This window comes from Bufo gargarizans, unplaced genomic scaffold, assembly GCF_014858855.1.
Source record: "Bufo gargarizans isolate SCDJY-AF-19 unplaced genomic scaffold, ASM1485885v1 original_scaffold_1055_pilon, whole genome shotgun sequence".
Taxonomy (NCBI): domain Eukaryota; kingdom Metazoa; phylum Chordata; class Amphibia; order Anura; family Bufonidae; genus Bufo; species Bufo gargarizans.
Window position 1 is genome coordinate 72,024 of NW_025334214.1, and position 15,311 is coordinate 87,334.

General features: G+C 43.1%; 1 protein-coding gene across 1 annotated transcript in view; it reads left to right on the forward strand.

Annotated features, from left to right (window-relative positions):
- The window catches only part of LOC122922915 (zinc finger protein 501-like), an 82,450-nt gene extending 67,360 nt beyond the window's left edge, over positions 1-15,090 (forward strand). The window contains exon 6 of the mRNA XM_044273684.1: positions 13,312-15,090. Within this exon, the coding sequence (XP_044129619.1) occupies positions 13,312-14,450 (1,139 nt within the window). The 3' untranslated portion in view covers positions 14,451-15,090. The remainder of the gene's footprint in view (positions 1-13,311) is intronic.
- Positions 15,091-15,311: the final 221 nt, after the last annotated feature.

Consider the following 15,311-nt stretch of genomic DNA (forward strand, 5'->3'; position numbering starts at 1 on the left):
TGGAGGGAAAGCTTGATTTGGAAGTTTTGGAGTGGAAGGTTCTCCACAGTGATGTTGAAATACGAAGAAAGCTCGGGAGGACTCCAAGTGGGAGTGTATGATCCAGAGTGGCAATGAGCTGAGCCTCTAAATTATGGCCTGGAGAAACAACTGATTCTATGTGGAGCCGGTGGTGTTACAAATCTCCTTTCCACCATTCTTTCACAAAGCTCATGTGGGTGGCAAGGTTGTAGTCATATATGTTAGGGAGCCCTGGACCGCCCGCCTTTCTATGCTTCGTCAGTAGTGTAAGTGCAATCCGAGGTCTCTTGGGAGTTCAAATGAACTTATTTAATAATCTGTTAATGCAATTAAAAAAGGCCTGCGGTATCAGGGTAGGAACTGTTCTGAACTTGTATAATATCTTAGGGAGAGTTAACATCTGGAAGGTCGCTATGCTGCCCACCCCGGATATTTCTTGTTTGCTGTATTGGGCGAGATCTGTTTCCACCTCTTTTAGTAATGGAAGGTAATTGGCACAATATAGTTGTTTGGTTGTTTTGGTGACCTTTGTGCTTAGATATTGGACCTGTTCAATTTGCCAGTCTAGGTTGAAACTGGATTGTAATTTTAACAGGGAAGAGGTCTTTATATTAATGGGGAGGGCTTGGGATTTCTGCTCATTGACTTTGTAATAGGAGCGTTCTCCAAATTGGCGAATAATCTCTATTACTGTAGGTAATGATTGATCTGGGGAGCTGAGAGTGAGTATGACATTGTCTGCATATAGAGAGAGTTTGTGGGTTCCTCCGCCTATGTCTATTCCTTTTATTTGGTCGGAGAGGCGGATAGCTTGTGCTAGAGGTTCGATGGACATGATAAATATGAGGGGGTAGAGGGGCAACCCTGTTGGGTGCCATTAGTAATTGTAAATGAGGAGGACAAGGTATCATTAACATATACACTGGCCGAGGGGTTGCTATATAAGGCTTTCACTGCCCCCAGGAAAGGACCACAGAGTCCCATTATCTGGAGCACAGAGAATGCGAAAGACCAATTAATGCGGTCAAATGCCTTTTCGGCATAAATGGTCACCAAGACCGCTTCCAGACCTGACCTCTCGATGTAGTCTACAATATTCATGACTCTTCTAGTCTTCCCTATAATTTGTCTACCTTGGATGAAGCCTGATTGGTCAGTTAATCAAGGACGGTAGAATGGGTGCTAAGCGGTTAGCCAGGGCTTTAGCATACATTTTTATTTTGGTGTTTAGTAAAGAGCTAGGCCTGAAGTTTTGTGGAGAGTCAGGGGATTTACCTTGTTTCGGGATGGTCACTATGACTGCGGAGAGCATTTCTGCTGGGAAGCTACCCATTTCGAATCCCATCTGGAGGGCCTCGCGTAAGTAAGGAAGAAGGATTTGTAATAACAATTTGATAGGCCATCAGGCCCAGGGGCTTTGTGCATGGGAAGGGAGTTTATGACCTTTTTGAAGTTCTGTTTCAGTGAGTGGAGTCCCCAATAATTCTGCTTGTTCTGCGGATACGGTCGGGAGGTGGAGGCTAATCAGAAAGGCGTTGATATCACCGAAGGGGCTTGTAATAGGATTTGTGGGCGGGCTCAGATTGTAAGGAGAGGAGTAATAGTCCGTGAAACTATCAGCTATGCCTTGTGGATCCATGACTTTAGAGCCGTCTAAGGCTCCATTCACACGTCTGTGGTGTGTTGCGGACCCGCAAATTGCGGATCCGCAACACACCCGCCCGGCACCCCTATAGAAATGCCTATTCTTGTCCGCAAGCTGCGGACAAGAATAGGACATTTTCTATCTTTTGCGGAGCTGCGGACCCGAAGATCGGGGCCGCGCTCCGCAAATGCGGATGCGAACAGCACACTGTGTGCTGTCAGCATCCATTCCGTCCCCATAGAAAATGAATGGGTCCGCACCCGTTCCGCAAAATTGTGGAATGAATGCGGACCCATTTGCAGACGTGTGAAAGGAGCCTAAAGGTGACTTTTTATAAGGGATTCTGGATTTGGTTCTTTGGGATTTTACTCGTTGAGCCAACAGTTTACCAGGTTTTGTAATTTTGCGAGTAATATCTAGCTTTGACTTTTTGTAAGTTCCGCTCGTATCTATATAGAAGGCAGTCTTTATCTCTTTAAGGACCCGGCTCATTCTCTCCTTAAGGACCCGGCCATTTTTTGCAAATCTGACTAGTGTCACTATGTGTGATAACTTTGACTTATCCAGGCCATTCTGAGATTGTTTTTTCATCACATATTGTACTTCATGACACTTGTAAAATGGAGTAAAAAAATTTCATTTTTATTTATAAGAAAATACCAAATATACCAAAAGTCAGGAAAAATGTGCATATTTCCAAGTTTCAATTTCTCTACTTCTATAATACATAGTAATATCTACAAAAATAGTTATTACTTTACAAACGCAAAAACACAAATGCAATCGCACTCTGCAACCAGCGCTCTGCCCTGCCTTTATGCTGGATGCTGAATGAGGCATTGGTGTACATTTTGGCCAAAGCGTAATAAGCCACTCACCACGTCAAGGTCGCCTCTATGAGTGGTCCCTAACACTAGTTCCTACCTGTTATGGGCCATGACAGCCCAACAAAGTCCAGGGAGCGCAGGTACAGCATGCACGCCAAGCACACTCTGCTTTTAACCCCGTCCGGTGCCATTACAGCTTTCATCGGATCCAGGGATGCAAGTACCAACATGCATGCTGAGCCCACTATATACTTCTCCTGGAGCCAAATGGCTACTGGTAGGTGCTATATAAGCAGACTAACTGGTCAGGTGTGCATGACTGCATGGAGATCGCCACGCCTCCAATATATACTACAAAGAAAAAATATGGGGGATTCAGCCCGCACAACCCTATGCAGGTGCAGATTGCTATGGCAAAATACAGATACAAACGCAAAAACACAAATGCAATCGCACTCTGCAACCAGCACTCTGCCCTGCCTTTATGCTGGATGTTGAATAAGGCATTGGTGTACATTTTGGCCAAAGCGTAATAAGCCACTCACCACGTCAAGGTCGCCTTCATGAGTGGTCCCTAACACTAGTTCCTACCTGTTATGGGCCATGACAGCCACACAAAGTCCAGGGAGCGCAGGTACAGCATGCACGCCAAGCACACTCTGCTTTTAACCCCGTCCGGTGCCATGCATGTTGGTACTTGCATCCCTGGATCCGATGAAAGCTGTAATGGCACCGGACGGGGTTAAAAGCAGAGTGTGCTTGGCGTGCATGCTGTACCTGCGCTCCCTGGACTTTGTGTGGCTGTCATGGCCCATAACAGGTAGGAACTAGTGTTAGGGACCACTCATGAAGGCGACCTTGACGTGGTGAGTGGCTTATTATGCTTTGGCCAAAATGTACACCAATGCCTTATTCAGCATCCAGCATAAAGGCAGGGCAGAGTGCTGGTTGCAGAGTGCGATTTTTGCATTTTTGTTTTTGCGTTTGTATATGTATTTCGCCATAGCAATCTGCACCTGCGTAGGGTTGTGCGGGCTGAATCCCCAATATAGTTATTACTTTACATTCCCCATATGTCTACTTCATGTTTGGATCATTTTGGGAATTACATTTTATTTTTTGGGAACGTTACAAGGCTTAGAAGAATAGAAGCAAATCTTGAAATTTTTCAGACATTTTCAAAAACCCACTTTCGAAGGACCAGTTCAGGTCTGAAGTCATTTTGTGAGGCTTACATAATAGAAACCACCTAAAAATGACCCCATTATAGAAACTACACCCCTCCAAGTTACTCAAAACTGATTTTACAAACTTTGTTAACCCTTTAGGTGTTCCACAAGAGTTATTGGCAAATGGAGATGAAATTTCAGAATTAAATTTTTTGGCCATATTTTCCATTTTAATCCATTTTTTCCAGTAACAAAGCAAGGGCTAACAGCCAAACAAAACTCAATATTTATTGCCCTGATTCTGTAGTTTGCAGAAACGCCCCATATGTGGCCTGTTAACTACTGTACGGGCACACGGCAGGGCGTAGAGGGAAAGGTGCTCCGTGTGGTTTTTGGCAGGCAGATTTTGCTGGACTGATTCATTTGCACTATGTCCCATTTAAAGCCCCCCTGATGCACCCCTAGAGTAGAAACTACATAATAGTGACCCCATTTTGGAAACTACGGGATAAGGTGGCAGTTTTGTTGGGACTATTTCTAGGGTACATACGATTTTTGGTTGCTCTATATTACATTTTTGTGAGGCAAGGTTACCAAAAATAGAAATTCTGAAATTTCATCTCCATTTGCCATAAACTGTTGAGGTACACCTAAAGGGTTAATAAAGTTTGTAAAATCAGTTTTGAATACCTTGAGGAGTGTAGTTTCTTAGATTGGGTCACTTTTAAGGAGTTTCTACTCTAGTGCTGCATCAGGGGGCTTTAAATGGGACATGGTGCCAAAAAAAAAGGCATCAAAATCTGCCTTCCAGAAACCATATGGCGTTCCTTTCCTTCTGCGCCCTGCCGTGTGCCCGTACAGCAGTTTACGACCACATATGGGGTGTTTCTGTAAACTGCAGAATTGGGGTAATAAATATTACGTTTTGTTTGGCTGTTAACCCTTGCTTTGTTACTGGAAAAAACGGTTTAAAATTGAAAATTTGCCCAAAAATTGCTGTTTTGGCACTTTATTTATTTTTTTAGACCGTGTTCATCTGAGGGGTTAGGTCATGGGGTATTTTTATAGAGCAGATTCTTAGGGATGCGGCGATACACAATATGTCAACTTTTTTAACATTTTATATCGGTTTTACACTATATTATCCTTTTATAAACAAAAAAAAAAACATTTTAGTATCTCCATAGTCTAAGAATCTGTTGTTTTTTTTGTTTATTTTTAGCCTATTATCTTAGGTAGGGGCTCATTTTTTGCGGGATGAGAGGACGGTTTATTGGCACTATTTAGGGGGGCATATGACTTTTTTGCTCCACCATCAGATTAAAAAGAAAATAATAATAAGTCATATTCAGTGAAGCCCACTGTGGGAATCTGGATTCCTGCTTGGCCAACAAAATCAGGATTCACAGGCTCAAAATGCTCTGGGGTACATCAGACAAGTTCACCAGTAGGGGGCTCAGGTGGACTATCTGGTGGGCCGGAAAACTAGCACAAGCGCCAGAGCTGCTCGTACTAGTGTCCCTGGCATGGCGGTCCCCTTGCTCCGCCTGGCGGCGTCTCCGCCGCCTTGGGGGGCTCATCATCATTGCTAGATTATGAGGAGGACGCGGATGACAAGAGGAAAGTGGGGTCATCCTCGTCCTCACTGGGACTCTCTGATTCGGAGGCAAGGCGGGCCATAGGGGAGTGTGTGTGTGTGTGTGTGTGTGCGTGCGTGGAAAACTTTATTCAGTGTGTGTGTGGGGGACGGGTGTTCACGTACTTACCCTAAACCTAACAGGAAAAAAACCTAAAAAAATTTGAAAATCCCAAAAAGTGTAAAAATAAAATTAAAAAAAATTCAAACGCGCTGATCAACAGTGGGCCCCAGACACCCGATCCGGTGTTACAACACAATAAAAAAACTATTTTATTTCCCCCTCCTCCCTAACTCTCCCTCACTATTCCTGCCTAATCTACCTCTCCCAAAAACACAGATTTGTGCCTGATGGCACAAAACAACTTGCAATACAGCCGAGCTCCTCTCTCTCCTGCTCCACGGACCTCCTTTCTCTCCTGCCCACCTGCCCAGCCGACCAATCAGAAGCGATCCTGAGAGGTGGAGTGACCGCCACCTCTCAGGATCGCAGGACGGTGATAGGTATTGTGATAATACACCACCAATCACCGTCCTATTCCGGGTCATCGGGTTACCAGAGACCCGAATAACCCGGAAACGCAGCAAACCGCAGGTCTGAATTGACCTGCAGTTTGCTGCGATCGCCAACACGAGGGGGGGGGGGTCACAGGACATGGCATTGTACTAAGGTGCCTGCTCAATGATTTGAGCAGGCACCCAGTTCTGATCACCGCCCGCCGGTGATCAGAAATATACAGGGCGTACCAGGACATACACAGGGACACAGGGCGGGATTTGCTGACTTCAATTAACATCTCTTTAAAGGGGTTGTTCGAGTTATGGAAAAAATAATAATAATATAGCACTGTAAATCTGATGGTCAGTGATGTATAACTAATGTGGGGTCGGCTCCATAGTAGTAGGCACCGCAGTCAGACAGTGACACAATGGCACAGTTCACACAGGGGTTTGCCTGTTTTCTTTATTCTCGTCCACAAACAAAATATAAGGCCTTTACATTCAGGCAAAGATACAAAATAAATTCCTGCTCGGCTGAGCACTAACTAAGCATAAAATGACCCTTTCTATACGGGCGGCCTACTACCAGCCACACGACACAATTCAAAATAAACTCCGTGTCCTTTTTGTTGCTTTAGCAGACGTCAGCAGCAATGGTGAAAGCCGGTCCGTTCACCCAGTCCCCACCCAGACATGCTCATAGTGCAAACCTTCATAGCCCAGAAATGAGCCGAGCTCCATCGCCTGGCTGAGAGCTCTATATGAAACCTGTTCTGGACAGGAAGGGAATGAGGAGCCCGCTACCAACCTGCATCCTCATTCCATTAAAATCCAGGCCCGACAACACCATTTACCAAAGTCCTCAGCAAACTGTAAGGCAGACCATCTTTTCCTGGATTTCTGATATCTCACCCAGGTTTCCTAGTTGAGATATCCACCTCCTGTAGCGTAGTACATGGTATATGAAAGAAACCTAGGCGAAATATAACCATTCTCTACTACTTTTCCAGTCACTCTCTCACACTAAGCTAAGCAAGTTTTAAGCAACAAAATATCTATTTCCTCATTTCCCTGGTTCTCTTCTGGCCCTTTGTTTACTTGCAACAACAACCATCTGTGCCGCTCCCCCTGTAGTGCTAAGGGAGTGAATACAAGTACTGCCCTGAGTGACGTCTGCCGGCGGGGAGACTCAGCAGCATATTGTATGTGTAGGACTACAAGTCCCAGCTGTACAATGACACTGCCTATACACACAGGATCTCCCCCTACCTGCAATGCTCTGCAGAACTTCTCTATCAGCTCCTGTGCCCAGCATTTGTCTCCTCACTGCCTGCAGCTACGCAGTAAACACTTGCGTCTGTGCAGCTGAAGGGGTTAACAATCCTGGGAGAGAGCAATAAGCAGCAGCCGGCAGTGCAGGGGGGCGTGGCCAGCACAGTGAAGTCTCGTGTACAGATCTCTCGGGCTTGTGCACGAACATTATCAGAGCAGGGAGAGAAGCTGACATCACAGGTCATGTGACCCTCAGTGAAATCTGAGAAACCAGCCACTGGAGATAAAGGGAGTGAATTGGAAAGCTGTTACATTTGCCGAGTTAGAAACATAGAACAAAAAAAATATCTCGGACAACCCCTTTAACCCCTTAAGGACACAGCCTTATTTCACCTTGAGGACCAGGCCATTTTTTTCAAATCTGACCAGTGTCACTTTATGTGGTGATAACTTTAACACGCTTTTACTTATTCAGGCCGTTCTGAGATTGTTTTTTCGTCACATATTGTACTTCATAACACTGGTAAAATGGAGTAAAAAAAATAAATCATATTTTTTTGTAAAAAAAATACCAAATTTACCAAAATTTTTGAAACATTTGCAAATTTCCAAGTTTCAATTTCTTTACTTCTATAATACATAATAATACCTTCAAAAATAGTTATTAGTTTACATTCCCCATATGTCTACTTCATGTTTGGATCATTTTGGGAATGCCATTTTATTTTTTGGGAACGTTACAAGGCTTAGAAGTTTAGATGCAAATCTTGAAAATTTTCTGAAATTTTCAAAAACACACTTTTTAGGGACAAGTTCAGGTCTGAAGTCACTTTGTGAGGCTTACATAATAGAAACCACCCAAAAGTGACCCCATTCTAGAAACTTCCATTTTCTACTCTAACAAAGCAAGGGTTAACAGCCAAACAAAACTATATTTATTGCCCTGACTCTGCGGTTTACAGAAACACCCGATATGTGGCCGTATACCACTGTACGGCCCCACGTCAGGGCGTAGAGGGGAAGGAGCGCCGTGTGGTTTTTGTAAGGCAGATTTTGCTGGACTGGTTTATTTACACCATGTCCCATTTTGAAGCCCCCTGATGCACCCCTAGAGTAGAAACTCCAAAAACGTGACCCCATTTTGGAAACTACGGGATAAGGTGGCAGTTTTTTTTGGTACTATTTTAGGGTACATATGATTTTTGGTTGCTCTATATTACACTTTTTGTGAAGCAAAGTAACAAAAAATAGAAATTCTGAAATGTCATCTCCATTTGCCATTGACTCTTGTGGAACACTTAAAGGGTTAACAAAGTTTGTAAAATCCGTTTTGAATACCTTGAGGAGTGTAGGTTCTTAAATGGGGTCACTTTTTGGAGTTTCTACTCTAGGAATGCATCAGGGGGGCTTCAAATGGGACATGGTGTCAAAAAACAAGTCCAGCAAAAACCGCCTTCCAAAATCCATATGGCGTTCCTTTCCTTCTGCGCCCTGCCGTGTGCCCGTACAGCAGTTTACGACCACATTTGGGGTATTTCTGTAAACTACAGAATCAGGGCAATAAATATTGAGTTTTGTTTGGCTGTTAACCCTTGCTTTATTACAGGAATAAATGGATTAAAATGGAAAAATTGCCCATAAATACCTGTTTTGGCACCGTTTTTATTTTTTATTATTTACAACGTTCATCTGACAGATTAGATCATGTGCTATCTTTATAGAGCAGGTTGTTAAGGATGCAGCGATACCTAATATGTTTACTTTTTTTAATTTAAGTTTTACACAATAATATCATTTTTTAAACAAAACAAATCATTTTAGTGTCTCCATAGTCTGAGAGCCATAGATTTTAGTTTTTTTTTGGGGGGGGGGGGGGGGGGGGCGAATGTCTTAGTTAGGCTCTCATTTTTTGCAGGATGAGATGACTGTTTTAATGGTATGATTTTGGGGTGCATATACCTTTTTGATCGCTTGCTATTATACTTTTTGTGATGTAAGATGACAAAATTATAGCTTTTTTTTTACACCATTTGGGTTAGATCATGTGATATTTTTATAGAGCAGGTTCTTACGGTTACGGCAATACCTAATATGTGTACCTTTTTTTTATTTACTAAGGTTTTACACAAGAATATCATTTTTGAAACCCAAAAAACTTGTTTTAGTGTCTTCATAGTCTGAGAGCCATATTTTTTTTTTTTTTTTGGGCCATTGTCTCATGTAGGGGCTCATTTTTTGCAGGATGAGGCGACTGTTTGAATGGTACTATTTTGGCGTACATACAACTTTTTTTATCACGTATATTACCTTTTTTGGGAAGTAAGGTGGGCAAAATTTCTATTTTATCATAGTTTTTATTTTTTATGGCGTTCACCGTGCGGGGAATGTAACCTGACCATTTTATAGATCAGGTCGATACGGACGCGGTGATATATAACGTGTAGGGAATTTATTTTATTTTTTTAATGTTTTTTTGTTTTGTTTTTATACTCTTTTTTTTCACTTTTTTAAAAAATGTTTTTTTTTTTTTTTTACCCAGACCCACTTGGTTCTTGAAGATCCAGCGGGTCTGATGTCTGTATAATACAGTACAGTACACTATATAGTGTACTGCACTGTATTTCACTTATACTTTGTCTGAACAGATCTCTGCCTTTAGCACAGATCTGTTCAGCACCATGGACAGCAGGATGCCTGAGGAGGCGTCCTGTTGCCATGGGAACCTTCCCCGTCTGCCACAACTGAGCAGACGGGGAAGGGGAGAGAGGGAGGGAGCTCCGATGGGAGAGGGAGCTCCCTCCCCTTCCATACAGCGGTCATACCTATGGACCGCGGCATGGAAGGGGTTAAAACGGCATGGAAGGGTGTCAGCAATGAGCTGACACTGACCCTGGGTTCAGACCTGAGCGTACTGAACGTACGCTCTGTATGCGCGATTGTACGGGCGTTTGCAATCGCGCATACAGAGACATGCGAACGTCCATTGTCGCGCGTTCCCGCAAGTCTATGGCCGGGAACGCGCGACAAACGCCCGAAAAAAAGCTCAAGAACTTGTTTGAGCGTCGGGCGTTTTACAGCGCGATCGTACGCGCTGTAAAACGCCCGGGTGAGAACCATTCCCATAGGGAATCATTGGTTCTTTCCTGTTGTGCGTTTTACAGCGCGTAGGAACGCGCTGTAAAACGCTCAGGTGTGAACCCAGGGTGATTCAACCGCTCGGTCATCCTGAGAATAAACGAGGGGCGGGCGGAAGATCGTGCACCCCCCCCCCCACACTGGATGCGGAACCAAACCACGTGCATGTGAATGCGCCCTAAGGCTACTTTCACATCTGTGGTTTTTCTGGATCTGGCAGGGTTCTGCAAAAACACTTCCGTTAGGATAATACAACTGTCTGCATCCGTAATAAACGGATCCGGTTCTATTATCTTTAAAAAACAAGATGGATCCAGCGCCAAAACCATTGTAAGTCAATGGGTGCCGGATCGGTTTTCTCAGACACATTATCCCATGACACACACAAGACCACTGCATGCAGCGTTTTTCTGTCCGCCATGGGAACGCAACCAAATGGAACGGAATGTAATCTGGTGACTCCGTTCTGTTCAGTTTTGTCCCCATTGACAATGAAGGGACAGAACTGAAGTGTTTTCCTCCGGTATTGAGATCCTACGACATATCTCAATACCGGAAAGGAAAAACGCTGATGTGAAAGTAGCCTTAATCTTGCACCACAGAGGACACTACATTCCTAGTTCAATAACTAGCACTTAATGCAATGTCCAGTACGTGGGCTGCACAACCTGCCCTTTGAAGGGCTCATGCACACAAACACATATTTTTAGTTCGCATCTGATCCGCAGTTTTTGTGGGTCGGATGCGGACCCATTCACTTCAGTGGGGCTGTAAAAGATGCGGACAGCACACCATGTGTCCACATCCGTATGTCTGTCCCGTAGCCCTGCAAAATAATAGAACATGTCCTATTCTTCTCCGCATTACGCACAAGGATAGGACTATTCTATAGAGGGCAGGACCTTCAGTTCTGCAAAATGCGGAACGCATAGAGCGGTATCCATGTTCTGCAAATCCGCAGTTTGCGGCCTGCGAAAATGCCAATGGTCATGTGCATGAGCCCTAAAAGAGAGGACGCGGAAGCATTTGTCACCAGCAAAAATGCAGTTAACCCTTCCTCGGCCTCCAAACATTTCATACAACATCACACGAACAACACCGATGGTTTAGAGGTATGGGAACTGAAAAAGTTAGATGATGGGAGGGGGATTCAGAAAAGAAGATGACTGAACGAGAGGCGTACTGAAAACTAGATATCCAGAAGGATGGAATGACGGATAACATCCCCCTATTGCTAATAGTGAAGCGAACTGCGGATCCTAGAACCGAAGTCGCTTCCCTCAAAACGTCGGATTAAAGGGGTTGTCCAAGTTATATTTGTCCTCAGGATAGGTCATCAATATCAGATCGGCTGGGGTCCGACACCCGGCCGATCAGCTGTTTGAAGAGAAGGCGCGCGCGCCGTGCCAGCGCCTCCTCCTCTTCACTGTTTACCTTCTGCATCTGCAGCGGTGAGCAGGTGTAATTCCAGCCAAGCCGTCCCATTCATTTCTATGGGATGGATCGCTCCTATACAAGTGTGTAGTAACGAGCCGTCCCATAGAAATGAATGGGACGGCTTGGCTGTAATTACACCTGCTCACCGCTGCAGATGCAGAAGGTAAACAGTGAAGAGGAGGAGGCGCTGGCACGGGGCGCGCCTTCTCTTCAAACAGCTGATCGGCCGGATGTCGGACCCCAGCCGATCTGATATTGATGACCTATCCTGAGGACAAATATAACTTGGACAACCCCTTTAATGCTGTATGGAGATCCGTCTCTGTACAGCATTAAACTGTACGGCCTCCGATAAGGCTAAGTCAGTTATTTGCAAAGTCTCGCAAGAGTTCATGGAGTAACTGCGACATTTGAGGTGAAAAACTTTAAAACTTGGATCCGAACTCTGCTTCAGATCCGAGGTACCAGTCAGAACCATAGGAGCACAGTGTAATTCTACTAGACTCCAATGCATACATGCCCCGACATGAGCCCTCGCACAGATCCGTGCATATAATAATTGTATTATAAATGAATCATAAATAATGGTAAGAATATGCTGATGCAAAGAAAAAAAGTATTTTTTCCAAAATGTTTCACCCCCCCCCTCCCCCAGTATTAAAATACAAGAAAAACTATACACATTTGATATCATTATAATCGTAGTGACCCGGTGAATGGAAGTAACAGGTCAGTTTTACCTTATAGGAAATGCTGTAAAATTAAAACCCATAAAACTTTGTTTGAAATTTTTATTTTATTTTTTATAATTCCACCCCACCATTTGGAATTTATTTCCCCGCTTCCCACTACATTGTATGCAACCGTACATGGTTCCATTAAAAAGTACAACTTGTCCCGCAACAAAAAAGCTTGCATACGTCTATGTGAATGGGAAGATAAGCGTTATGGCTTTGGGAAGGCTGGGAGTAAAAAAACGAAAATGGAAAATTGCCAGAACATTAAAGGGTTAATGTCCCAGGATTTGGGGGGGGGGGGGGGTACTGAGTGCAGACCAGAATCTGGGACGTCACTGAAACATGTTAGCTTATGTTCTGATTAGCTTTTTTTTCCGCCCTGACTTCGGAACACATTCTGTGTCATACTCCAGGCTGATCGATCGTCTAGTAGATGATTTATCCGCACACTGTAGCAAGAAAAAAAGGGACCTCCTTCCTCCTGTCACAATTTCCTTGCGCAAATTCGCTCCATTGATTTAGGCAAAATCTGCAAGCAGATCCTCAATATGCAAACTGCAGAAACTCAGGAGATGTTCAAGAGTCGGCCTTAAATTTCTACAGCAAATACATAGCAGAGAAGGGAAGGATGTATTCCTCACATTCCTGATGGATCCACTTCTGGCACAAAAAATGTATTTTATATTGTATGTGTCTCTCCAGCCTAAGGCTAGATTCACATGAGCTTATTACGGACATATTATCCATCTGTATTGTGCACATGTGTCCCGACCACAGGTTCAGCTGACATCAACTCACAGCATCATAGATACATGTGCACGTAACATAGATGGATATGTCTGTTACATGTGAATCCAGCCTCATTGGAATGTGATAAATTTATCAAATTGTTGTAACAAAAAATCATAAAATCTATTCTTAATCTTAACAGAAAATCCCTGTGAGAAGCCTGAAGGAAACATCATGTTATCTCTAGATTACAAAGAAGATGAAGACACCAGGCAGCGCTCTTCAGAAGAAAACTTCATTACCTGTAATGTACATCCAGGACTTCACAATGCAGAGCCATCAAATAATTCCCCCAAGAATGAGGAACTTTCTAATGACCAATCACAGATTATCAATCCAAATCTATCATATAATCACCCTAAACATGAGGAATCTTCTACTGATCAATCACAGATTATTACTCCAAATATAAGGCAGAAACGGGGTAAAATGTTTAATTGTGAGGAACGTGGAAAACAGTTCAGATATAAGTCAGAGCTTTCTGCACGCAGAAGTCGTCACAAAGGAGAGAAGCCGTATTCATGTTCAGAGTGTGGGAAATGTTTTACCAAGAAATCATATCTTGAGCGTCATAAAATAATTCACACAGGAGAGAAGCCATATTCATGTTCAGAGTGTGGTAAATGTTTTACAGGTAGATCATGTCTGCTTGCACATCAGAGAATTCACACAGGAGAGAAGCCATATTTATGTTCAGAGTGTGGTAAATGTTTTACAGATAGATCATATCTGCTTGCACATCAGAGAATTCACACAGGAGAGAAGCCACATTCATGTTCAGAATGTGGGAAATGCTTTAACCAGAAATCAAGCCTTGATGTACATAAAAGAATTCACACAGGAGAGAAGCCATATTCATGTTCAGAATGTGGTAAATGTTTTGCAAATAGATCAAATCTGCTTGTACATCAGAGAATTCACATAGGAGAGAAGCCATATTCATGTTCAGAATGTGGGAAATGCTTTAACCAGAAGTCAAGCCTTGGTCTACATAAAAAAAGAATTCACACAGGAGAGAAGCCATATTCATGTTCAGAGTGTGGTAAATGTTTTACAGATAAATCATATCTGCCTGCACATGAGAGAATTCACACAGGAGAGAAGCCATTTTCATGTTCAGAATGTGGGAAATGCTTTGCCAGGAAATGCACTCTTTATCAACATAAGAGAATTCACACAGGAGAGAAGCCGTATTCATGTTCAGAATGTGGAAAATGTTTTACAGATAAATCATTTCTTGATCAACATCAGAGAATTCACACAGGAGAGAAGCCACATTAATGTTCAGAATGTGGGAAATGCTTTAACCGGAAAGCAAGCCTTGATCTACATAAAAGAATTCACACAGGAGAGAAGCCGTATTCATGTTCAGAACGTGAAAAATGTTTCATAGAAAAAAAAAAGGTCTTACTAAACATCTCAGAATTCACACAGGAGAGAAACCATTTTCATGTTCAGAATATGGGAAATGCTTTACCAAGAAATTAAGTCTTGATTGACATAAGAGAATCCACACAGAAGAGAAGACATTTTGATGTTTTGTATAAGAATAATGTTTTACAAATAAATTAGTCTTTCAAACTTGCAGACATGTGTGTTCATTTTACCTCATTGTGCCAATATTGTATGCAAGTGAGCAACAGAAGTCATGCTTACAAGTCGCTGATAAACTTTTTGTTTCTTTTTACTTCATTCCAATATAAAATGGTACATCATGAGGGACGCTGAGACAGACATCGTTCACACCTCCTCCCCTCCACGCGACGTTTCGGGAGAACACGCCTCCTTACTCATGCTTGCAGGTAGAGGGGGAGGTGGGATTTTTATAGCACCAACAGCTGATGCATATTTACAAACCATATCGTTTTATACAAAATGCATAGCCATAAATAACCCTAACACATGAAAGTGATCAATCATATAAATGCACTAAAGCTACAAATTTCATTTAAATCTTTAGGTATTAAAGACTGGAGTTTCACTATCCAAAAGGTCTCCCTTTGTAACAATCTCCTACTGTTATCCTCCTCATGGACTCCACTTTTTACCACCTCCAGAATCTGACACCTGATGGGCCCGATCATAAAAATGTTGGGCGACCGTAGTTTCACCTTGTTTTTTCCCCTCCACTGTTTCCATCTT